We start from the raw sequence: 25,758 nt of genomic DNA on the forward strand, positions 1-25,758 counted from the left end.
ATCATACCTCACACATACGCTAACTGCTGCATGTGTGAAAACTTTCTCATTCTTGGTTTGTGGAGGGGCTGGTCTTGTCTGATTCCTCTAAAGGAGATTAATGAAAGGAGCACAAACAGAGAGGGAGGGGACAGACGGAGGGATGAGAGGGAAGCCGCAAGGGAGGGAGTGGATGGGTGGGAGGGTTATAGTGGTGGGAGGTGTGTGTGTGTGTGTGTGTGTGTGTGTGTGTGTGTGTGTGTGTGTGTGTGTGTGTGTGTGTGTGTGTGTTGGGGAGTCCTCTGTGAAGTCCATTCATGCCCTACTGAATCAATGGAATTCTTTCTCCCTCTCTCCCTAGTTTCCCATTTTTCTTCTCATTCACTCACAGACTTTCTCTCTCTCTCTCTCTCTCTCTCTCTCTCTCTCTCTCTCTCTCTCTCTCTCTCTCTCTCTCTCTCTCTCCATCATCTGGTTATTCTCTCTCGCTCTGTCTCTCGCTCTTTTATGGTTTTCTTATCCCTCTCTCGCCCTGCATTCCTCCTGTCTTGCCTGTCATGGCCTTATGTCTGTGATGTCATTCAGGACAAAGGAGCCAAGCTTGCCTGGAATGTGAGACTGACTGAGGGAGAGCGAGAGAGAGAGAGACAGAGCAGGGGGAGAGAGAGAGAGCGAGAGAGAGAGCGAGAGAGAGAGAGGGAGAGAGAGCAGGGGGAGAGAAATTTTGGGATTGGGTGAGAAAAAGTTAAAGAATGAGGGGACTGGAAGATAAAATGTCACGCAAAATGTCAACTCAGTCAAGGGCATGAGAGAGATGAGATGAGTCCATTTGAATGTCCAAATGATTTTTAAAACATTCTAAATCGTAAATAGTATGAACATTAATAGATTCCCCAGTCTCCTTAAACTTTGGTGAAGAGAAAACGAGTAAAACAAATATTTGATTTAGAGATATTTATATAGATATTTAGATGAGATGCGTTCACATTGTGTCATGGGGAAATGTTTTTTTATCAAAGTGAGAAACATGAAACATAGATATTGAGTGAGGTAGACAGGATGGAAGCGGCAGGTGCATGTCTTATGTTCAAATGATGGGCAGTGGATTTAGCATGCTCACAAACAGAGCAGCAGGCGCTGCTGCAGCTGAGGGTGTGACACACTGTTCACTGAGGTCATTAAGATTCTTTGAAACTGTGTTTCTCCACTCAACTCTACACATTTCTGATTCGCTGTTAATTGTTCTTTCTTGAGGATTTAGTTTGATCAAAACATCCAGAAAATCCAAGAGCCAATACTTTTTACCAAGTCCATTTGCCTTTGGATTGCCTGGATGACTGACAACACAGACATCAATTCATCTACTTAGAAAAAGAGCAGTCCTTTGATTTTCAGAACTTAGTCCAGTCATAGTTGACTGTAAATGCATCTGTACATTTTTACACTGCATAGAGGGACTAGCAAAGATCGATAGATCTCCTCAAATCCACTTTACATGGCACTTCATCCAAAGGTGACAAGGAGGAAAATAAGAATAAAGAACATTGAAACCTTATAGATGTTAAGTGCATTTATTGGAACATGACAAAAAAGAGGGAGACAGACTGATAAAGTTTCATTTAAAGGTGATAGTCTGAAATATATTGGCTTTTGATGGTTGGCTTAAGTCTCTGTTAAGTTTATATTAGACGAGATGGGGCGGTGCTCCCTAAGGGTGTTTTCTCCTTAAAGGCATTATCTTAAATTGACAAAGATGTATCTGCTATGTGTGCATCACGTTCCCATAACAAAGCTGTCTGTGAAAGAGAAATATGCATTCAGAGATCTTTCAAAAAAAGATTGGAGGTCAATTTGTCCGAAAATTAGGGGTCAGTTTCCTCCTTACTTCCTTTAGCAGCTCCTGTTGCCAGGGAGCACTTACTTGTTGAGTGTTTGGGAACTATTTTGATCCGCTGGGTAAATGAGTGACAGCAGTCTTTCTTCCTACGCTGCACTGGTATGCATGTTCTCACATACCGATGTTGTCATTTGTGTGCACAAGTGTTCTAGTGAGGGATACTGAGTGTTACACAGTTCCCAAGGTTGTCAAGCTGCTGAATGAATAAAAACCACTTACCAGCAAAACGAGTTAGCTACAGATGGAGCACATGTATTTCTCAATCCTCACGTCAACCGATGTGAAGTGAGACGGTGAAGGTAGGGTGATGTGGTACAAAGAAAGGATGGAGGAACATAATGGAAAAGAGACTTAAGACAGGACAGAGTAGGTCAAGTGCAGAACAGAAGACAGAACAGAAAACGGAAGGTAAAAGAAATGAAATAATCAGACACTGAGCAGCTACAAAACAGAGGAGAAACAAATAGTAACATCATAGGAGAGCAGAGCATCACACTGATATTCTCAGGCAGAGTCATTGTGTGTAACCCAAAAGAGGGATATGTATGTCTATTCACACACACACAGCTGCACACACACACATACATGCGAGTGGAGTGTGACCTCTCTACAGAGGCCTGTCCGTCAGACAGACACACTGATGGATGAAGCTGTCAGTGCCTGTGTGTCTTGCTTATCAGGCAGTCAAATACCCCTCTCTGTAGACCACACACACACACACACACACACACACACACACACACACACACACACACACACACACACACACACACACACACACACACACATACACACACATAGCAGGCGGGATCTCAGATAAAAGGTGAGCAATAAAGAAATCACTAAAGAGGAGTAAATTGGAGAAGAGATGGAAAGAAAAGCAACTTGATTTCTCCTGGGGGGGGGGGGGGGGGGGGGGGGGGTTCTTTGCTGACCACTTGCATCAGTTGTCAAATAAGTTTTGCTTCATGTTGAATGAATTAAAAAAATAAATGGTCAAGTCAGTGACAGTTCTGGCCCTAACATAACATGAGTGTCACAGTTTTGTTTTTTTTAAAGGTCATACTTTTATTACCATGGACTTCTAAAGAAAGCAGATGCATCCAAATACTTTGCATACTTTTATGGGCCTTTATTGGACAGATTTAGAGATTGGATGAAGAGAAACAGGAAACCTGGGGGTTGACATGCCACAGTGTATTTGGATGCATCTGCTCTCCACAGAAGTTAAGGATGAGGCATTACTTGTCGTCTGCAAACAGACTTGAAGTAGCTAAAGCGCTGCAGTGTAAAAGTTGTGTGACTTATATAAAATCTTGTGCAAAGGGCTGCAACCAACAGACACCATGTTACAACACAAGTTTGGAACATTTACTTAAAACTAAAGGAACATCTGTAAAAAAAAAAAGCTGACTATGATATGTCAAAGGAAGGTGTTATCAGTTATCATTTTCAGTAATGCTGCATCACTTTCATGATGGATTTGACTTCTGTCTGAAAAGAGTTCAATGTAGGACCAAATTTTGGTACCACTGCATCGTCACCAAAACATAGTATATTATTACAGAACATTACACAAGTTGTAACGTTAGGTTGTTTGCAGTTGTTTGTAGACAGCACCCGTTTATCTTCAAATTTAAAGGGTTTTTTTTTGCTTCAAAGTGCATGGAAATCAAAGAATACTGCTGTGTAAATTACACGTCCTTTTGACGCACACGCACAGTCAATACAGTCAATTTTCCTAAAAAAAGAAACACGGTTATAGGTCTTTGCCTACAGCTAATTATGGTGTGCTGCTCTTTAATTGTCCCTTTTGAGGTGAGAATATGGAGCTGCCGATCCTTGATTCATATTCTCAGTTCCTAAAATAACATTTGATTTCAAAAGCTAGGTGCTGCAGAAGTAGTAAATCACATCTGCATAAAAATGTGTGGCCTCGAGGTGCTCCTGGTGATAGTATCAGAGAGATACTGGTTCAAACCAATTATACCTACACTGTATAATTCTGAGAAGAGTTGTCAAGGTATCCAGTAAAACTGCATTTTAATGATCTTCTTCTCTGAGTAGAACACTAAGGCAGTATTCAGTAACCAGTTCTCTCACTATCGTATGTATCTCAGTCTTACTACTACTTTAGCTTCTTCTTGTGTTTTCCATCGGGATGTAGTTTGATTAATGATACTATCTATTTAGACCAACATGGCTATATGGTAAATGAACTACATACTGTAAGGTGACAGTATATATGGCATATTTCTATGCACAGTATAATATATAGATACTTTGTAAAATGAACCATGATAAGTGGTGCCCAGAGGAAAACACACAGCTCTTTCCAATTTTCCAAGTGAGTGTTTCTGGGGAGAAGGAGAGTGGGACTCAGCAGGCTCTCATCCCCACTCTTCTTTACTCTCTCAGGTAGTTGGCATGGGGCTGGCTATGTGTGTGTGTGTGTGTGTGTGTGTGTGTGTGTGTGTGTGTGTGTGTGTGTGTTTATGTGTGTGTGAAGGTGTGCTAACATATTCATGCCTATGTGGCTCACCCACGCAGCAGTAAAGTCTGTTATCCTTGGGGGTCCGGCTGTGCGAGGATTATACTGGCATCCCATTCTGGTTTTAAAACACAAACAAACACACACACACACAGAAAATCATGCACACAAATCAAATACACACACACACACACACACACACACACACATGCACATTCCAAAGCATACCTGCACAACATGCACTCCAACTTATGCACACATACGTGCACAGCAGCCTGGCTTTGCTACGGCTTCGCTTTTCAATTTTCAGCTCAATTACATTCCACTGTTACCTATTCTATCCCATGATCCCTCTTTTCCCTCAGGACCCACACACACACACACAAACACACACACATGGACACACACTTATTTAATGGTACTGCATCCCACTTAAGCCCAAGATTGTGTGGCCTCCTCAATTTTCCCTGAAAGCAAGAATCATTCAGTACCATGGAGACTTTTAAGAACTTTCTATTAAGTTTGTTTCTATCTGTCCAAAAGAAGAGATCAGGATTGGAAAAATGCTGAATTGTATAAAGCTGGACTTTCATTGTCGCTGTAGAATAATTCATGAAGAACATGATTTCCTTTAATAAAATCAGACTCTGGAGGATGCACTGACCTGAAGTCCCTTAGCCAAACGCTGCACCGAGAGCGCCCCTGCAAGGACAGAATTAAACCTACCGACATTCCAGACAAGGAGCATGGATACAAGCCCAATAGAGTCAAGATTAAAAGCTTGTTTATGCTCACAGACCACAACTCTCAAATAAATAAAAGATCCCTGCTTATTCTGTCAGAATAAGCATTAAAAAAAGGATGAAAAAAAAAAACAATCGAGAATGTTTTTAATTAAAGAACTTAATTTATTAAAACAAAGCCAGAAGTCAGACAAACAGTTTTCCTCCAAGTCTGCCTTTAATCAAATTCTCATGATGGAATAACAGCATAATCCCTTAAAAAAGTAGAACACAATGTCAAATTACCTTAGAAAATATTATTAATATGTACCAGAAAAATTCAACAATGTTGCAAAAATCAGTTTAACCCCATGATATTTCATATATTAGCTTTAAGTTATTTAGTCTTATAAAATATTTACTACTATGTCCAAATGTGCACTCTCTCTCTCTCTCTCTCTCTCTCTCACACACACACACACACACACACACACATGCACACATGCACACACACAAACACACACACACACACACACACACACACACACACACACACACACACACACACACACACACACACACACATGCACTGGTCCTAATAGCATTGCAGGAGAGCGTACAAAGAGAACAAACAGCCATGTAATGTGGCGGTTCCGTCTCATTGACACTGGGAACTGGAATGCAGCACAGGGGGGCCAGCGGACATGGTGTTCGTGTGTGTGTGTGTGTGTGTGTGTGTGTGTGTGTGTGTGTGAGGGAGTGTGTGTACCATCCTGTCAGATTAACCTAATGATTAGCATTACTGAGAACTGACAGCAAGAGGAAGGAACAATGAGTGTCATTTATCCTCTTTCTCTTTCTTGCCTACTCGCTTTTTCTTTTTTAGCTCAGTCCCTTGCTTTTAATCCCCCCCCCCCTCCCCCACATCTGCCTGCCTTCTCTTTTAATGATTTCATATCGACATTCCTTGGAATAATCTTTCAAAAACAGAAACAAAATGAAAAGATTAGAATCATTTTCTAATGACTGAAAGAGCTTGAATGGTAATATATGATGACAGGTTGTGGTTGCCATCTCTAAATGCTGGAGTTGAGCTACAGAGTACCAATAAAGCTGTTTGTAATTTTCTAATGATAGCTCTGAGGGTTGAGGTTGAGGTTGGATGATACCCATGGTTTAGACTCACCACAGAAAGGGTGGGAATGGAAGTGAAAGAGGGAGGGGGAGTTTTGGATGACAAATCAAGAGAAAAATGTACAAAAATAAAAGACACAGGAAAGCAAGATGGATTAAGATAGGAGACAGTCTTCCCTCTCTTCTCCAGTGTTTCCCCCTGAATCTTAGAGAGAAATTATCCATCCATACACACAAAAACGTCAGGTGAACTTTTGAGGGCCACAAGCCAAGCCAATGAAACTTTCTTAAGAATTAATTTAATTTAAAAAAAAGCCAGCTCCATCGCATGCATCAGGGAAAATAAGGAAAAAAAGCTGGGGTTATTATTTAATTTATTTATTCCTTGCTCCGATCGGTCCTCAAACTTCCATTTTGATATTTCACAAAGTCTGCCCCTGGAGATGGATTTGGCTGACAGAGATAGGGGGAAAAAGTACAAGGGGAAAAAAAAGTTAACATCACTTCAAACCAGCACTTTGATTCAGACCTCAAAAGCGAGGCATCAGCTTGTGTGTTTGTGTTTCTTGGCTGTTAAATCCAAATAGGACTCAGAGGAATGAGGATAGGTGTGATAAGAGCATCCTGTTGTGGTTGTGCCTCAGCCAAAAATGCTGCAGAGGGATGAGATCATTGTTTGTTCCCTCATTTAACCATGTAGACCGACTCCTTCTTGCTTTATTGCCTCAATTTAGCTCTCCCTCTTTCCGAGCTGTGTGCCTCCAGGACTGGAAAGTTAGAGACATTTTCTCTCAAGGACGAGGGGAATTGAATTTTATGATTATGATTACTTATCTGCTTAAGAATCTTCGCAGGAGGACATGTTACAGCGTATTAGATGGGATGCATCTTTTATCCTTCATGCTGTCATTTCCTCGCTGTGAAGCTTGCTCTTTGTTGACAAGCAATAAATCACATCTGTGATGCACAGTGACCAGGTCATTCTGCTCCAAGCTGAAGTGAATTTAACAACTAGGAAGGGAAGAGTTCACATTACATTTCAGCATCGGTATCAAGACTTTGATTTCACAGGGATACACTTTGTCTGTACATGGAGTGAATTCAGAATTTTCTGTTGATGTTTTTTGGTTATTTTTATAAACATGCATAGAAAGTTGTTTATTTGTATAGGGACAAATATGAAGCAAGTAAACCATTAGCACACATCATTATTTATAGCCGAAGCTCATTTGCAATGTACATCCCTAGGCCTTTAAAATTCACACAACTCCACAAAAAAGATCCAAATAAGCTCAACATAAAAAAGACAGAACCATAGTAAACAATATATTCAATAAAACATGCAGCACACGATCATACATGGCTACAGGACTGAGTCCTCTTTAAAGACTCTTTCAGTTTGAATTTAAAATGACCCCAGCACAGACAGACATTTCACCTTTTGATTCCCTGAACAGAAAAGGCTGTTTGACCCAGAAAGGATTTAAGAAAGAGCACATTAGAGTCCACAGTCTTCAACATGTTAAATCGTTAAGGCATATTTAAGATGGTACCTTTAATTACTCAGCTCATTAGAAACAGTTGGCTTGAGACCAAGAGCATGAACAGAAACCTTTGCAGTTTAGCAAAAAATCTTTTCACCATGGTGTCTTTGTTACAGGTCTCAGGTTGGAGACCAATGAACAAATAAGGTTCCTGTATAAACAAGAAACCAAGAAATTCAACCAGATTCTTTTTTGTAGTAAACAAGAAGATTGTTACGAAGCGCATGACACAGAGTGTAAGCAAAGTCCCTGCTTCTTCACAAAAAACATACCTGAACTACCTTTCAAAATCGACGGCTGCAATCATCTCCTAACTTCAACCAAGTGTTACACTGTAATGACAAAGTCATATAAATATGAAATATCAATGATTTCTATATTTGAATCATTTTGTAACAGGTAACTTAAGTTTAAGGATTTATTACTGAATGTGTACAATAACAGGCGTTGCATCTTCGAAATGCACGTCAGTATATATCTCAGTGAATGTAGTACATAGAGCTGTAGGTGATAAATGAAAGAGAATGCATGTTTGTTCACCTGTGCCTACATTTTGCACTAATTCTGACTGTCTGCAGTTCTGTGGTATATGCTACAATTCACTTAGCAGACGCTTTTATCCAAAGTCATCTTCAGACAGTGAGCATTTAAAATGATGCTTTTGCTTAAGCACTAATTGACTGAAAGTTTGACCATACATGATGTGAACATATCTGAAATAAAATGATTCAGAAGACACAATTATATTGTGTTTTCTTTTTTTTAAAAGATTTATTTTGGGCTTTTTGTGCCTTTAATGCAGAGATAGGACAGTGGATAGAGTCGGAAACCAGGGAGAGAGAGCGGGGAATGACATGTGGAAAGGGGCCACGGGTGGAAGTGAACCTGGGCCTCCTGCTCGAGACGAGAGTCTCAATACATGGGACGCATGCCCTAACCATTGCGCCACCAGCGCGCCCTATATTGTGTTTTCTTGTTGTAACATGTGATTGTAACATATTACTTCCTGACCCAACAGTTTGTGCACATACAGTCCGTTTCAGTTAATATGAACTAAATGCAAAATACAGTGGCTGAAATAGTTTTTAATGGCTTCAGCCATAATATAAGAAATACAGCCTTTTAAATACACTTTTCAAATGAATTCAGCTCATATTGTGTTACTCGCTAACTGACTGACACATGTGAAGATAGCACTTAATATCTTATGAGCTAGTTCTTCCCTGCTGAGGTGAGCATTACATTTTGCTTCCAGTTCTTTGTGTTACGTATCACAAAGAGCCGAGGTGACATCAGCTAATGGAAGCAGGTGTGTGGAGGACCTTGTTGATACCATGCAGCTTAGAGTCTCAAACATTCCATTAGAACCACACAGCAGTATTACCCAGACAAGCAGTTATAGGTTTACAGAGCTGCCCACATACTGTCTCTGTTTTAGTTTTTTTCTGTTGTGTACTGCTTGGGTGCCAAGCCGGCTTTTTTTTTTTTTGCTTTAAGGCAGTCGCAGTGTGTGTGCAGCTGCCTGTTTGCCCTTTCTCTATCACTAGATATGTGTATCTTTCAGGTTTCAGACTATGCAGACGAGTCTTTGTTCCTCTTCAGTAATGTGACACCTTTCATAACTTTATAAAGAGAACATGGTGTGTGTAAAAAGACAGCACAGGGCTCCTGCACAAAGCAGCTGGCTGAATTCACAATGATGGCCTCAAGCTTTACAGGCCAGACACTTTTGATTTCTCTCAGTCTCTCTGTCTTCCTGTGTGTGTGTCGGTCTGTCTAGCTTTTGAATCTGACAGCTACATTTAAAGCAGTCAGCTGTTTCAGTTGGGGATTGGGGTGGTACCTGCCTGTCTTCTCTCTCTCTCTCTCTCTCTCTCTCTCTCTGAGTGATGGCAGATTGCTGTTTGTGCTTTTGGCAGACTGACACCTCTGATTGGTCAATCCCAGCCTGTCACTCATTTCACCATCATGGACACTGCAGCTAAGAGGCAATTGTCGCGGCTGTGACAGAGCCTGGGGCTATTATTGCCATGGTGACATAGAGCTTTACCTCTTAGTGAAACGAGAGACGTCTCAACTCAACAGCTTTAACACACTCAAATTTAAATTTTGCACAGTAAATCACTACCTTCTGCTTAAAAGAACTGACTGGATTGTCTGTAATGGAATGGCAATTTCTGGTTTCATTAGTGTGCTGGCATTATTTCGACCTCAATAGCGTTCCCCCCTCTCATTTCCCTGCACAAAAAAAACAAGTTTCCAAGTTTCTTAACAACATCAGTGGGATGAGGAAAGTGTGACTGATTTTGTTGTACTGAGGCAAAATTCCAGAGAGTTTGTTTGTCTTCTAGGTTCAATAGAGGGAAAGAAAGTGCAATGATATGACCTGCTCCCTCCTCAAAAAGCAGTGAAGGATCGGTCATATACCTCGCAATAATTGGCCTGCCCTTCATGTCCCACTTGGAAAGTGAAAGATGATAACTATTGATATCTTAGTTTTTATAATGTTTCCCTCTATTACTTACAAGGTGACAGAGTGCTAGACTTGATCCCATGTTAGCCAAAATGTTTGTCCTGCTGCAGTGCCCCTGACAAATGCAATTAAGACTTAACTCGGCCCAATTTGGAGGGAGTGAAAGCCCATTTGATCCCTGAAGTTTAAAGACAATTTTCTCCTTGGCGATGGCTTATGTGTCAGAAAAACAAAACTCTTAGATGATTTTTCTTATACTGAGTTTAATTGTCCACCCGATGGCTTTGGCCAGACCCTTCTTGTGGCAGTAATGCAGGGAGTACATAGAAGATTGAAACAAAGTGTGGAGAAAGGTCTGGGTATGTGAGGCTACAGCTTGAAATATCAAATTCCCAGTTTCACTAAGAAGATTACTTTTAAATGAACAAATCACTCATGAATGGCACTGTGCCGTTTCCCAACTTTCCTGGCAATCTTCAGCACGCTGTCAAGTCAAATAATAATGAAATATGATTAGAATGAAGTAGCATAGAAGGAATGCCTTGCCTCTCATAACCTGGATTCAATGCTTCTAGTTTGTACACAGGTCTGAGACAAAAGTCACAAGGACTTAATCATATACAAATCTGAATAGAGATAAGAATTTTAAATAACAGGAAATGAATTTGTTTGTCTGAAAGGCCAACAATCATGTCTTCAGAAGTAGTTAGCTTTTGGATTTATTTTTTCTGTCCCTGTTCATAAAGCGGCAATCTGATGTGAAAAATTCATTAGAATGAAAACAGAATATATAAACAAAGAGAAAGTGGGAAAATAGATAGAGAAAGGAACAGGTTAAAGATGGCAGGGACTGAGATAGAAGAAAGGAAAAGAGAAAATTGGGAAGGGAGCAGTGAAAGAATTTGGTCTCCTGCTGAGAGGTAATAGTTATCTCTCAAAAAACAAACAAATTCAGACTCCCTTGCCTCAGTTAGGACTTAGACGCTCAGTTTTTTTTAATGCAATATTAAACACTGAACATTTGGCAATGTTTATTCATTGTGCAGTATTCTAGAATGAAGCATTTCTCTTTTGGAAGTTGAGTTACGTTATCAAAACCATACACACAGATTCAAAGAATTGGGTGAGCAACCTTTACACTCAGAGGGTTTTTACGTGTGGAAGGAAGCAGTTGAAGTAAGTGCTTTAGGTGAGATTGTATTTTTTACATGCAAGACTGTTCGAGAATCTTGTTTTATTTCCTGTGAAACATAAGCTGTTATCCCCGAGCTTTGAGAAAGATTTGTGATGTCAGGTGGCTAAGTGAGCATGGTAGTATGAGAGAGAGAGAGAGAGAGAGAGAGCGAGTGAGAGACAAGCCTGGGGCTAATCTATGTGTCCAGGTATAATGGTCTCCTTCCTGTGTCTGACCTGCCAAGCTGGGGAGGTCAATGCAAACCTTTCAACAACTCCTTCAGAAGTCTCAACAGTCCCTTAAAAGGAGCCTTCCCAGTTGAATGCAGCTTAAATCTTCTATTTGTATTTGAAGAGGTCTCTGTCATTTCTGCTCTTTGTAACAATATTGGTGATCATTGTGACGTCAGTAGGACAGAATTGCTCATTGTCAGATTTCAGTTAATTTAATAATTCAGACATTTTCCTAAACGATTCTCTCCGTCTCTTTCTCACATCTCGACTCCTGATGCTCTCATAAGGTATTCATCCTCTTTTCATTCATTTATCTCTCACACGGCTGTTTCCAATTGGCCCAGAGACATTCCTCGAATGCCAGGGCATCATTGCGTTGTGCAGTGTGTGTGTATATGTGGGTTCATGCCCCTCCCCACATGACTGGTGTGAGCCCCGTTTACTCCCTGGTGTTGAGCAGCTCGGGACCAATGACAACAGAGAGGACACAGAAAAACAGCAGAAAAGAAGCAAAAGGGAGAGAGGAGCGTCTGATGTGTATTTTGCATGTTTTCAAATTCTTAAGCGTTGAGTCAGTACGCTCATTTTTGGAAACTGTTTCAACCAGACTGGAAGTTCTGTGTAATCAAAAAGTATTGCATTAAAGGGCACACCCATCTGCAAATGCACCCGGCATGCAGAGCTTACATAAGTCATGATCTATCTTTAGCTGCTGTTTTGTCATTCTTCAGTTAGAGCAACAATATGTAACTTTTCACTTTAAAACAGTAGTTTCAAAAGTCCTTTTAATAGTTGTGATGGGGTCCTCTTTCAGAACAACCAAAAGAGAAACTTTCAAAAAGGGGGAATGGCGTCCGCTTCCAAGGTCGCCTGTTGTCAGCACTATGTAACTTTGGCAGCAGGCCACGCTTCTCACGCGAGAAGTGCACACGGCTTTACGCACTAATCCACACACCAGCCTTCAGCTCAATAGGAGCTAGTTTTCAAACAATAGCATTAGCTATTCATATCCCATATCCAATAATGTACAGAGTCACTGCACCACTTTGCACTCGCTGTAGTCACACTGTAAGGAATCTGAAGGCATGTTCTAAAACACGACAATAAAACCTTTCTTTAAACATTTTTCAATAGACGAAAAACCCTTCTTCACCACTCTCTGCTTGCGTAACAGCACTATGTGTGTTACAGTCAGAGACCTTCTGTGTGCAGCATAGCACAACAAACCAAAATATCTACATAATATAAAACTCCAGAAATTCTATAGAGACACGAAGTTTGCCCTTCTGAGTTTTAAGCCTGTATGTTAAATTATAGAATGTCAAAACTTAGCTTATTTACAATAAACTCTATGCACATAGTGATGGGCCCAAAGAGATATTCACCATAACTAGGCACCCATATCCATACTTTCATCTATGATGAAGACAAACGTACATAAACATAAAAATGCACATAGGAGTAAACACAAATCTCATACAGTGAGAGTTACACTCACATGTGCATTCATGCATTGGAATAGCTTCAGAGCACGGATAAAAATATTATACCACAATTACATTACTTTTTGCCACGACAGCTGGTCTGGACAGAAAGGCACCACAACGTCTCCGTCTCTGCCTCTCTATGACTTTGCCATACAGTTTTATTTACATTCCTCATTCTCCCATGACACATGACTAAGCTAATCTAAAATGCAGCAAACCCAGCGTTTGGCAGCCTGAAAGGCGTGGAGACCAAAGCCATCTGCCTAAATGAGTTATGCCATTCAGTGCACAGACTCCAAGAGGATTTACTTTTTCCCCGAAAAGTAGGATTTTTAATATATGAAAAGCATGATTTTGAGTGAAGTTAATAGCTGATAATAAGTCAGATAGGGAGATGCATGATTTGCTGTTGCCACTCCCTAACTTTATTATTCTGACACTTAGTGGTGTCTGGTAAAGATTGTGGGTTTGTCAAATTGATTCCATGAATCTAAAATTTGAGTCAAGGACAGCATGAATGGGAAATCTCAGCCAGGAAGGTTGGATTTATTTGTGCTTCCATGGAGGCCGAAGTTGGTCCAGTCTGAATTTCAGAAGCCCAGATTCTGCTGTAAAAAAAAAGTGAATGAATAGAAAATTTTGAGCAAGGAAAGAAAAGGCATTCATGCTTGTTGTCATAGCAAGAGAATCGACTACAAACACACACAAGCAAAAAGGACATTAATGTGCACACACACAGGGGTGCATTTAGAAAAATGAACACACACACACACAGGCACACAAAGCAACAGGGATGCTGCTAACACAACCAAATAGTGATTACTACAGCATCTGCAGCCTAGCAACCAGGCCACTGGATGTCATTGTCCCTCGTCACATTTCTGTGTGTGTGCCCGTGTTTGTGTGAGTCAGTGTGTGCCCTCTTGTGACAGAGATCCTCTTTTTGCACGACTCAAAATTTTTGTGTGACAGGTTTAGAAAAATAGTGAGAGAGAAGAAGGGAAAGTATGGCTAGTAGTGAGGGTACAAAGACACAAGTGAGAGTTGAGAGAATTGAGAACAAAGTGAGTACAAAACTGTCACAACACTGATCCTTTTATCTTTAGGATTTAAAAATGTGGCTTTAGTTCATATTTGTTAATTATTGATCGAAATACTAATAATGATTGAATTGAAGTTTAACCGACAGTGGGTCTCATGATTAATGAGCTGCAGTGTTCAGTAAGTTCAGATAATTTTTAGCATTTATTAGCATTTAAATGTATGTGTGCACATGTTCAGGTGTCTGTTTCATGAGGAGAACAAAAGAGGATCTTCAACATCACATTCAGTGTTTAGCAATGCAAACCAGGCGATGAAAGTGCACTAATAACAAATAACATTTATTCATGAGCAGTGTCCTCTCTGCTGCTGGCTCAGGTCACATGTCATGAGTGGTTGACAGAAAAGAACAACATGTGAAGTGTCATTTTAATTTGAGTTATTGCTCTGTTTGTTTCCATATTCATACAGTTTGTTGTTCTCTGTTTTTCATCTACAGGTGCATCATCTGTTGTTTTGTTTGCGGCTGCTTGTTTTCACCTCTATTTTCATCATTATTGGAAGCTCTTGAACTTTTATTGCTGAGCTGAGCAGTAGATTTTTCAACATGTGCATGCATACATGCTTAATTTTCAAAGGTACATTAGTGATGAATGATGAAAGAATGCTGCAGTATCTCATCTCCTTTCATTTTCCATCTTTTTTATTTTTTTTAAATTCTGCTTGCCTTATGTCTTCTTTTCTAGATCTTTCATCTGTCCGCACATTGATTCCTTGTAGATGCATGTATTCTCTCCCATCCTCCCTGTATCCCCTGCATTGTGTTGATTTCCGTCCTAATCTTACCCTGACCCCGTCCTCCATCCATCATTTGGCATTTCTCTCATTGTAAGTGCCAAATGTCTTTCTTGTAAACAATTCTGCAATCCATAGTAAACTGTTTTCTTTTGTATGTTCATTCAGGTTCAAACAGCCAAAATGATGATTAAGACCAGTAAAGACATGTCTAACTATATTAAAAATGAACATGTACTTAGTTTATACAAGCAATGCAGGGCTTATTCTCAAAATCACATGGACCTACTTTGCCCTGGGCACGGTTTTGTAACTTGTATTAGCATCAGTTTGTTTTTGTACTTTTCATTTGTCCTCTCTGGCTTTTAAGTCATGACGGGTTGTCAACATTTCTATCCTTGTTCACACAAAACCTTCTGTTATAGGGTTGTTTAGTATCATCAGGTCAGATCAGAACAAACCACACTTGACACTACTCATGCAAGGCAAAATGAACTGAAATAAAAGATCAAACTCTCGAGACATAAACAAACATGACTGGTGTGAGCTCATCCAATTCCAACTTGTAAAAGTCCAACAAATCTGCTTCTTTCATTTACTGTTTTGATCATCTCTTTCTTCTCTCTCGCCATGATCTTGTGTTGTAAGTGTTAAACTTGTATTTTGTCCGAGTTCTTAAAGCGCTAGTTTGATTGATTGTGGCCAATTCTACAAAGCCTATCAGAATACAAATTGTGTGTGTATTGTGTTTGTTTGGCGGTCTGATAACTAATGTTTGTGGGTGTGTTTGTTTTCCACATTGTGTGTTCGTGACTTTGACTGAAGCTCTCAGATGAGGAGCCAATTGATTGATACGGCCCCAATTAGTCTCTGTGATTAATTGAGTGTGATTGGGTATCTTCTCCGGCACCTCATTGCTGACGTTATTGACAGGCTAATTAGTTGCCATGGTGACTGCTTAAACACAGCTGATCTTGTGTGACAGTGAAATGACCCCATAGCAGCCAATCAAGCCTATTTTGCTTGGAGGTGTGTGTGTGCGTGCGTGCGTGCGTGCGTGCGTGCGTGCGTGCGTGCGTGCGTGCGTGCGTGCGTGCGTGCGTGCGTGCGTGCCTGCGTGTGTGTGTGTGTGCGTGCGTGCATGCGTGCATGTGAGCTACTCACACAGGATCATACTTTGATATCATTCATGATAAAAAAAGATCTACATATTTAGACATGAGCAGCTTTTGTATATTAAAACATTTTCTGTGTATTAATATCCAATTAGCCATCATAATTACAACTAGAGATGTCCACAGTTAGCTGACTAAACACTTTGAGTTGGCATCCTTGCTAGTTGCCACCAGAATAACTAGAGGATTAAACACATTTTTAACAATTATTTAAATTCAATTCAATTCAATTTATTTGTATAGCGTCAACTCATAACAAGTGTTATCTCAAGACACTTTACAAAAGAGCAGGTAAAAGACCTTACTCATTGTTATGTTACAAAAAGCAGGTAAAAGACCTTACTTATTGCTATGTTACAAAGATCCGGCCTATCCATCATGAGCACTTTAGCAAAGCAGCAAAAGTTACAGTGGTAAGAAAAAACAGCCTTATTAAAAGGCAGAAATCTTCGGCTGGATCCCCGGCAGCATAACTAAGAGCTGGTCTACACCAGCACTATAAGATTTATCAAAAAGGAAAGTTTTAAGTCTATTCTTAAAAATACAGACTGTGTCTGCCTCCCGGACCCCGGCTGGAAGGCAGTTCCAGAGGAGAGGAGCCCGATAACTGAAGATTTGTATCATTTCAGGTCCACGATGCTGGTCAAATGTGATGTCTAGACTGTAACTGAGCCATCCACTAGCCAGGGCTGCAGTTCTAAGTTAATAACTACTGCCATACTGCTGCACTAAGAAGATGCAGTCAAGGACAGTGAGTGGACAGCATCTAGTAGGAGAGCCACAGTTTGGCAGCATTTTCATCCAAAATATAGAAATTAAGTCTTAAATAAAGGCTGTACATTTGAACCATGTACAGTCATGGCTGTGCTCGCACTGTTAGAAACACTCTGACTTTGTTTAACTGTAGATGCTGTGTGTTTAGCAATGTTAAATCAATTGTGCTCAGTTTTGACTGTTATCTGAGTATTTCTTAACTTTAGTCTAGTCAGCCTACCTGAATTAAAGTCTGCGTTTAAGGGACATTGAAGTTAGTATTATGGACCTCCCTACAAAGCTGTAATGCAGTCTCAGTAGATGCTTTAAACAAATGAACATTGTTTGCCTTTGTTGGGGGGGGGGGTGTTGTGCTTTAGCAATGAGGATTCTCATTAGAGAGTTCATCTTATGTTGCAAATGTAAAAATTCATAAATAATATATTTATATATTATTAAATATATAGATGCAGCACATCTCAAGTTCCAAAATAAGTAGGGCAAAACACATTTCACTAGTTTTATTGGCTCACGTCACAAAAAACAAATGCTTACCAATTTGGTAAAAATATTTCTTCAGAGTGTTTTCAGAGCATTTAGACCTCATAAAGTAGAGATACTTTAAGGATAGTTTATTGCATTGACTTTCCAAAGGGTTACACATCTAGGATCCAGCATTGTCCCTTAAGTTTAACTTGTAACTTTTTCAAACCTCTGGGGGAAAAAAATGATTTGAAAGTATGTTCTTCTCCACACTGCTCAACAATAAGTAATAATCCTTTCTTTGTGATATTGTTCTATAAAATTATAACCTATGACCACACCTTAGGAGCCATGGCCTGCAGAAACATGAAGAGCTATCAGTTTTCCCACTGGGGAGAGCTATGTTGGATCAACTGAGCAGCATATGCAGTTTTTCCCATGTCCACACTGAATGGGTTAGAGGCTCTAGTTAAACCTATCCCACCCATTCAACTTTGTCGAATGCTGTGATGTACTGAAATTAAGTATTAATCCGTAATTTATGGTAAAAATAGAATATATATTTGGCAAATTTACAATATATGATCATGACCGTTCATTGCCAGCCCCATATAAATCGCTAAAGCAACATGTTGGGGCAGTCCATGTGAATAAAGAACCATCTATGAAATCAAAGTTTATAGAATAGATGAAGATAAAGTGAGTGTGACTGTGGGGAGAGAAAACGCCTCACAAGTGGGACCTTTTAATAAATCGAATTTGTATTTGTGTTTATATCTTTGTTTGTGTCACAGTTACATACAGCAGAGCTAAAGAGGATACAAGTGTACAAAGCTATGGGGAGACAGAGGGAGTGGTAGACAAGTGCATGGCTGATTTGCTGTGAAGAAAGGACCCTAATCTCAGAGGAGGCCAGAGTTGGCGTAACATCACTTTTCCTGGCCAACCTCTTTAATTCTTCTTTTGCTTCAAATATCCTTCTTTTCTCCACACAGCAGGTTTCCTTCCAACTTCTTTACTTCTCTCACTCTGTCCCCAAATGTTTCCAGATCTCCTTTTTTCACCTTTATCGTTTTTTTTTTTTACAATCATATTTTTAGATTGAATGTTAGCCATTGCTTGTCCTTGGTCACAGATATTCTACAACTGGAAGAACTGTTTGCACCACATATGCAGTTTTAAGATAGCTAACTGGAAAAGGAAATGCAAATAGATTATTTTCTTTTTCGGATCAAATTAAAAAATGAGTCACAATGGACAAAAAGAGAACAAACTGCTGAAATGAAAATGTGAGAAAGCAGACATTTACTTATGCTGAGTCACTGAATGAAACTAGAACATTGGATTACATCTGGTGTTGATGCTGACAAAACATGGCAGATTTTCTGGCCCTTTGAGGTCTTCCTGAGCATTAGGTTTCTAGAGAATATAATGGATGTGGGTAAAACATAAAACAAGTTGTATCAGTATGGACATACACAGATACACATTTTAATTACTCATCCCCTTTGAATCTCATTTTAATTTATTTGTGTTAGAAAAAAAAAACAGAGGCAATTATGACTAAACAAATTAAAAGCCTGTCTTATTAAACATAGAACACAACTTAATTTAAAGTGAGTAGCAGTGACGTTTTTAATGAAATAGTTGATCAAGGATGACTTATTCACTAAGGAAAAGGTGTAATTAGGCACAGCTGCTCTGCATTTGATGAATGTGATCTGTATTACTCTGATATGTTGATTTCTACCCCCCCTCTTGGCTACTTGGTTTTCTCCATATCTATTTCTTAAAATATGCATACTGTGTTGTACATATCAGTTAACTGTCTGCCCCCTGTCTCTTGTTGATTCTATTTTTAGCTCCTCCTCTGGAACCCACAGTCATCTGTCGATCCAACACCTACCCTAAAGGCTTCTACTGCAGCTGGCATCAGCTACACACCACCTACATCCCCACTACCTTTGAAGTTGATGTGCAGTAAGTTTTTTCTTTCTGTTCTGGTTGCAATTGAAGGATTCACATTCAACATTTACTATCATATTCATAAAACCTGCAAAGAGCTTGAACCTTCAAGTGGCTTGACTTATTTGGCACTTTATTATTATGTGTCTCATAAAAAAAATTTAAAAAAAAACAGGGTTCGAACAAGGATGCTGAGTCATGTCACAAATATTTATAGTTTCAGTCTGATGAACTATTTATGAGGATATTATTACTTTAGGTATCATAAATGCAGACATAGTTGTATGTACATCCATAGCTACATTACAGACCGGACATAGATAGGACCAACAAGGAAGAAGCCAGTTTGACAGACAATCAAAAATTGATTGAGCATGCAGGGTAAAAAAACAAAAACAGATTTTTTTGTCATGTATTTATAAGAAAAATCCAAGGACGAGCATCACTGATGATGTGTCCCAGCTCATCCTTGGATGTTTCTTCAAACCAGACCATTTTTACCCAGATCACCCATAATGACTTATTTTCTTATAAATGAAACATTAGAGAGAGAGAGAGAAACAGCACATTTAGACAGTTTAGTGGTACTACACAAATTTAACAAAACAAAAACAAAATAGGATGTAAATTAGAAAAAGAGAAGAAGACAAAACAAGGTAATTTTGTTTTCCCTCAATCTCTACCTGTCCTCTAATGTCCAGGTGTGATTAAACAGTAGGTAGATCTTAAATACTCAGAGTGTGGATGAAGACACAGCAGGACGTTCTCCATCACGTTCTATTTGATATTCCCAGATCACACTCCCACAGCTCAAATCACAGCAGGTGGACAGCGTCTTCATTAATGTTGTAACACCAATTCTATTCTGTTCTGTGAATTATAATGAGAAGAGAAACAGAGAGGCAGAGCTAGACAGAAATATGTGTAGAATAAGGCTTACTGTAAGGGTAGTGTGTGTGTGTGTGTGTTTGTGTGTGTGTGCAGAGAGCATATAAGCAGAGCATCAAGCCAATCAGTAATCATATTAACCTGTTTTTTCTGTTTTGTATTTCTTTTGTATTTCTTTTCTCCGGAGAAGTTGGGTCTTCTCTTCCCTAAGGATAGGATGGTAGTTGTCTTTAGTAGCTGCTGACATCTGGCTTTCTTCCATGATAAATAAAGTGCCTGATTCAAATGTGCTTTTAGCCTTGAAGAAAATGCAAAATAAAGTTGTTAAGACCCATGTCTGCCTGGAAGCCAAAATGTACAAAAGATAAAGTAAGACAGTAAAACTCAAGTCTGGCAATGTCCCAAATCCAAGCTGTCCTCGTCTGGGTAGCAGGAGGCATAGTCAGCAGTTTTAATATTGGATTGCAAATGATGTTTTTTGATATATGTATCGTCCAGACTGTCTAAAAAGAAAAGAGAAAAAAAGGAAAAACAATTACAATCAATTGAATTTTTTTCAAGCTCAAAAAACATTTGACCTTATAGATGTGTAAAAAGCTTGTCTCTGTGTTTCTGTTCTCCAGACATAACCACCGTTCATTAGAAGTGCAGAAAGATCCGGACCACAAGAACCGCTGTCGTGTACGTTTCCCTGAGGTCTTTTCCAGCTTCCCCTACAAAGTTAATGTGACAGCAGTCAATGCCTTGGGGAAAGCCTATACCACCATAGTATTTGAAGAATCCAGTATAGGTAAGACTGCTGTATGCCATGATGCCTACAGGTGTTCTCCTGCTCCATTCTTCTTTGCTACACTTTGATTGTAGAGTAAGTTTTTTGTGTTTACAGCCAAATTTGATACATATTGAATAACAGGCTAATCATTGTAGAGATTGCATGTTGTAAGCACTACCGTCTTTGGATGATTTGCTTCAAATGAAATGGTTTCATTTTGAGTTCAAAGGTTTAAAAGATAACTCACTGACATTTTGAAAACGTTTGAATTGTATCCTCAGAGTGAAAAAAAAAAAAAAAATTCACAAAGAATGCTTTTTAAATCTAAGTTCAAGTTCCTTTTTTTGTCCTTCAAAATGTTTGAGTGTCAAGGCCTCCCTTTGAGCATACCAACTGTTGAGCAGCTTTAATGGGTTTGTTTGACCACAGATGACTGGCTTTATTCACTTCTTGTTCAATTTTGAGATGTGTTGAATAAATGTTTTGTGCCAGAAAGACAAAGAACATTGAAAATTGAAACAGCCAAATAAATGTAACCCAGCTGACAGGATAGTGCAGAGTTTTCTTTTCTTTAACCAACAGCATAATCCATTAGCAAGAAACCCACTGACTGTGCAACCCTGCCACTTCCACAGTCACTGGACAATAAAATAAAAAACTACATCTGAACCTTTTCTGCACTACAAGTATTTAATTGAGGCTTAAAAGTACATAACTATCCCAAATGAATTCACTGGTTTCTCAGTGAAAATGCCAGATACAAACAAACACCCATCTGCAATACAAGCACATTTTTACCCATGTTTAATGTAGAAAAAAAATCAGCATTAAAAGTTTGTCCCTTCATTGGCTATTATTGAAAGTACAGCCAGCCTTCATGGTTACGTGGTAAGTAGTTTAAAGAAATGCAGTTTGCTGAAGTTGTTGTTCATTTGGCTGCAGAAGGCCACATAATAACAGCAAGACTCTTAGAATTCATGAGTGACTCAGACTGGAAAGCAGTGAAGAGAAGAAATTCATTTTAAAGAAGGAATGAGGAGTACTTTGATAGATAAGGGAAGTGCTGCCAGCGGTCCTCGGCTCTGTTGTATTGCTAAGAGTGCGATATGGGTGTGCATGGCGCATAAACACACACAGGCACCAATGAGGCTGCAGCACTTGTGTGCAGTGTGTCTATGGAGAGGGTATTGAAAGGAGAGAGAGAGAGCGAGAGAGAGAGAGAGAGAGAGAGAGAGGAAAGAAAATTTTCTCTTGTGTGTGTGTGTGTGTGTGTGTGTGTGTGTGTGTGTGTGTGTGTGTGTGTGTGTGTGTGTGTGTACATATGTATCCAAATGAGGCTGTGACATGCACTGCCAAACCCCGGACACAGGACTCATGAAAATGCTAATGCTAGCCGGATTAGCGCCTTGGCTCAGGAAATATCCTTCAACTACTGGTGATAGCAAAATACCCCACTGTTCCTTTCTTCCCCTTTGATTTCCCTTTCAGTCCTGCATGCTATTCTGGTGACTTTGTTCTTTTGCCTTCATGTCCTTCTTCCTCCTTTTTTGTCTTTTTGTCTTTCATCAGCCAAATGTTCTCACATAACATTTTAAATGATACAACAAATATCTCCTGTCCACACTGTAATTCTTCACATTGATTTGTAAAAAATACATTTTCTTTTAAATTGTTTTCTCTTTAGTTAGCTGAATGTACACAATAGTTTTACAGTGTATGACACCTTTCTGATCAATCATATAGGTGACTTTATTAACTGGTTGGCCTGAAGAGGCTTAAGCTTGCTTTTGCCTTATGATCACTTGTTTTTGTTGTGGATAACTGATCACAATAAAATGACACCATCACCTGGTGGTCTTAAATTGAAAAGCTCTCAACAAGAGTTCAAGGGATCTGAAACTTTTTAAATTCACATTTAAGAACAACATGCATAACAGTCACATAGAAGGCCAAAAGTAGACATAGTGATTTAACACTTTTTTTAAAAAAATGAATTGTGTAAGTCGTCTAGCTTCTTCCTTTCTGTTTCGCCTTTTCTGTCACTTTTCTGTTTTTATTGTTTGCCTTCCCACACCTCCCAACCCCTCCTCGCTGCATTGTTAAAAGTCTTTCTCATGCCATTTTAACTTGTAAGTCACATTCATTATCAGGGACAACGAGGCAGATCGTAAATAAATAAAACAATTTCATGCTTCCTGGTGCACTTCTGAATTCTGTGTGGGAGTAAGACGATTCTCAACTGTCCCTGTTCATCCAACCAAAACTGGATTGAAATTAGATGAGATGAGATAGAGAGAGTGTGTGTGTGTGTGTGTGTGTGTGTGTGTGTGTGTGTGTGTGTGTGTGTCCTCACATGTGCATGCTGTGGGTACGGTTACAAAGAGAGCCCTCAAGAAGCCTCCAGACTCATTAAATGATAACTTAAAGCTTTCCAGTGCCGAGCTGATCAAACGCTCACTGATGCTCTCTAAGTGTAAAGGTTTCCACAGTGAAAGCGTTTTTACATTGATTTTATTTTTCAAGTCTGCTGTGACATCCGTCCAGCTGCTGTCATCCAGCACTGCATTACTCATTCAGTGTGATTAAATTTAATATACTATGACCTAATCCCAAAAGGGTAAACGTAGCTGCACAAGCTTTTCATCAGCACCATTAAATTGTCTTTCACTTCTGTCATCCTTTCAGGTAATACTTACAAAGTGGAGGGATATAATACAGGTGACTCTGTGCTCCTAGGTCCCAGGAGCAGCCAGTAAAAGGGTTCAGTCAATCAAAGTGAAGGTGTTAATAGCACAGTTAAAAATACTTCAATATGTAATAATAACACCCTGGTTCTATTTATAACAGCCCTCTCCAGCTTTCTCCCTGAAATTACCAAATAAGTTGACAAGACTGCTCTGACTAAGTGTTTTGTTACACAAAGCTTTTTATTTTGCCAAAAATAGTTTGTTATGTCAGGGAGGTTAGAGGTCAGCACTTGCTACATAGAAGCACAACTACATTTGGCAGATGAGGCTTATTTACTAAGAAATGCACTCATTAGTGACATACCCAAGCATAAAAAGTACAACTTTTTCAGTGAAAAGTGGATTCCTTAAGAGCATTGTTTAAACCTACAGTACATCAAAAACCCCAAGGCAAAAGAGAGTCCAATTATATCAGCTCCAAAATGATACACACCGAACGTTGGAGGTCATATTGTGACCTCTTACTTTTTTCCAGGATCTTCAGAATGATCCACATTGTAGTTTAGTCAGAAGATAAAGGCCAGGCAGGCAGATGTCTTGGTTATGGGTCTGGTATATCTCAGGACTGTAATCTATCATTGCTTTGAATAGTAGCACAGATGTGAGATGTTTTTAAAGTGCTTGTTGAAATCATTTTACCTGATATATCTTTGAACATAAGCCACGGATTTGGGACAATCAAAGTCTCAGCGTTAAAGTCTATGCTTTGTGTGAGACTTTATGTCATATTGGTTGAGGGAGTTAATGAGGAATGAGTCATCTGAGCTGCCAAGCTAACACCGCAATGCTTTATATAATCATCACTAAAATGTACAAACCATAGCTTTCCCAGACACACAATGATTTTGCATCTATAGTAGCACTTAAACTTAAAGGCTTTAATGTTGGATTTCAGTTTGGGATTTTGACCACTACGTTTACCAGTGGCATTACTTCTCTGGGGCGGCACAGTGGTTAGCGCTGTTGCCTCACAGCTGGTTTGAATCCCAGTCAGATAGGACCTTTCTGTATGGAGTTTGCATGTTCTCCCCATTCATGCCTGGGATCTCTCTACTACTGCTTCCACCCACACTCACAAGACATGCTCGTTCATTGGTTTATTGGTTAATTGGTGGCTTTAAATTGCCCTTAGGTGTGGCTTGTTGTTAGCCCTGTGATTGACAGGCGACCAGTCCAGGGTGTACCCTGCCTCTCGCCCAATGACAGTTATATGCTCCAGCCCCCCTCGCAACCCCAAACAGGAAAAGAGGGTTAGATAATCAATGGTTGGATTACTTTTCTGACAGCACATTTTGTGTTTGAAGATTTTTACTTTTTAAAGAGTAAAGGCATCATGTATGGAGTAGCTTTGTGCTGCACTTACACAACAATAACAGTTTTACAGCACTTTTCACAATTTGTGTTAAATTATTGAGATTTCAGTACAAGATAGAAATGCTATACTTCCCTTGATTGGTTCCATTTGTTCAAGTACACAGTAAGATGCCTGCACCTGCATTGCTGTGGAACAATACAATGATTCCCCTTTTTAGTGTTTTGTGTTCTTTCTTGTTACAATCCCATTCATGTGAAAGGGGATATGGTTTATTCTCCAGTGGTCTAGTGAAAGCTGCAGCATTTCTCAGACAATTTTTATCATGAGGTTACACCTGGGTGCATTTAGTGAAATTACTACATAACACAAAATAATGGTTTTACAAAAACTGTAATCAGATGTTCACAGCAGCATTCTGGCTTACATTGGTACATTGGATTCTTAATGAAGACATAGTCTTTGCAGGTATTTTCTACTTGACTGCATGATTTCTGCAAAGTCCATAGCCACAAGGAAATACTTTAAAGGTCTTTTTTCCCTTATAGCAAGAAAGATTAGCTACTCTCCCTCCCAAATGATTGTTCCATTCTCAGCAGACGGTGCATATAATACTTTTGCGAGTACCTGTTTTAAAGATTAGACTTTTATGTTTCATACATCTTTTCACTTGCATCACCTGCAAAGAGTGAG

At 39.4% G+C, this 25,758-nt stretch overlaps 1 protein-coding gene across 3 annotated transcripts in view; it reads left to right on the forward strand.

The window, feature by feature from the left end:
- The window catches only part of cntfr (ciliary neurotrophic factor receptor), a 220,850-nt gene that overhangs the window by 165,928 nt on the left and 29,164 nt on the right, over positions 1-25,758 (forward strand). For all 3 annotated transcript variants that reach the window (XM_065965866.1, XM_065965867.1, XM_065965868.1), the window contains 2 exons: positions 19,244-19,361; positions 20,858-21,024. In XM_065965866.1, coding sequence (XP_065821938.1) covers positions 19,244-19,361; positions 20,858-21,024 — 285 coding nt within the window. The remainder of the gene's footprint in view (positions 1-19,243; positions 19,362-20,857; positions 21,025-25,758) is intronic.

The sequence above is a fragment of the Labrus bergylta genome, chromosome 17 (genome assembly GCF_963930695.1).
Source record: "Labrus bergylta chromosome 17, fLabBer1.1, whole genome shotgun sequence".
Classification (NCBI taxonomy): domain Eukaryota; kingdom Metazoa; phylum Chordata; class Actinopteri; order Labriformes; family Labridae; genus Labrus; species Labrus bergylta.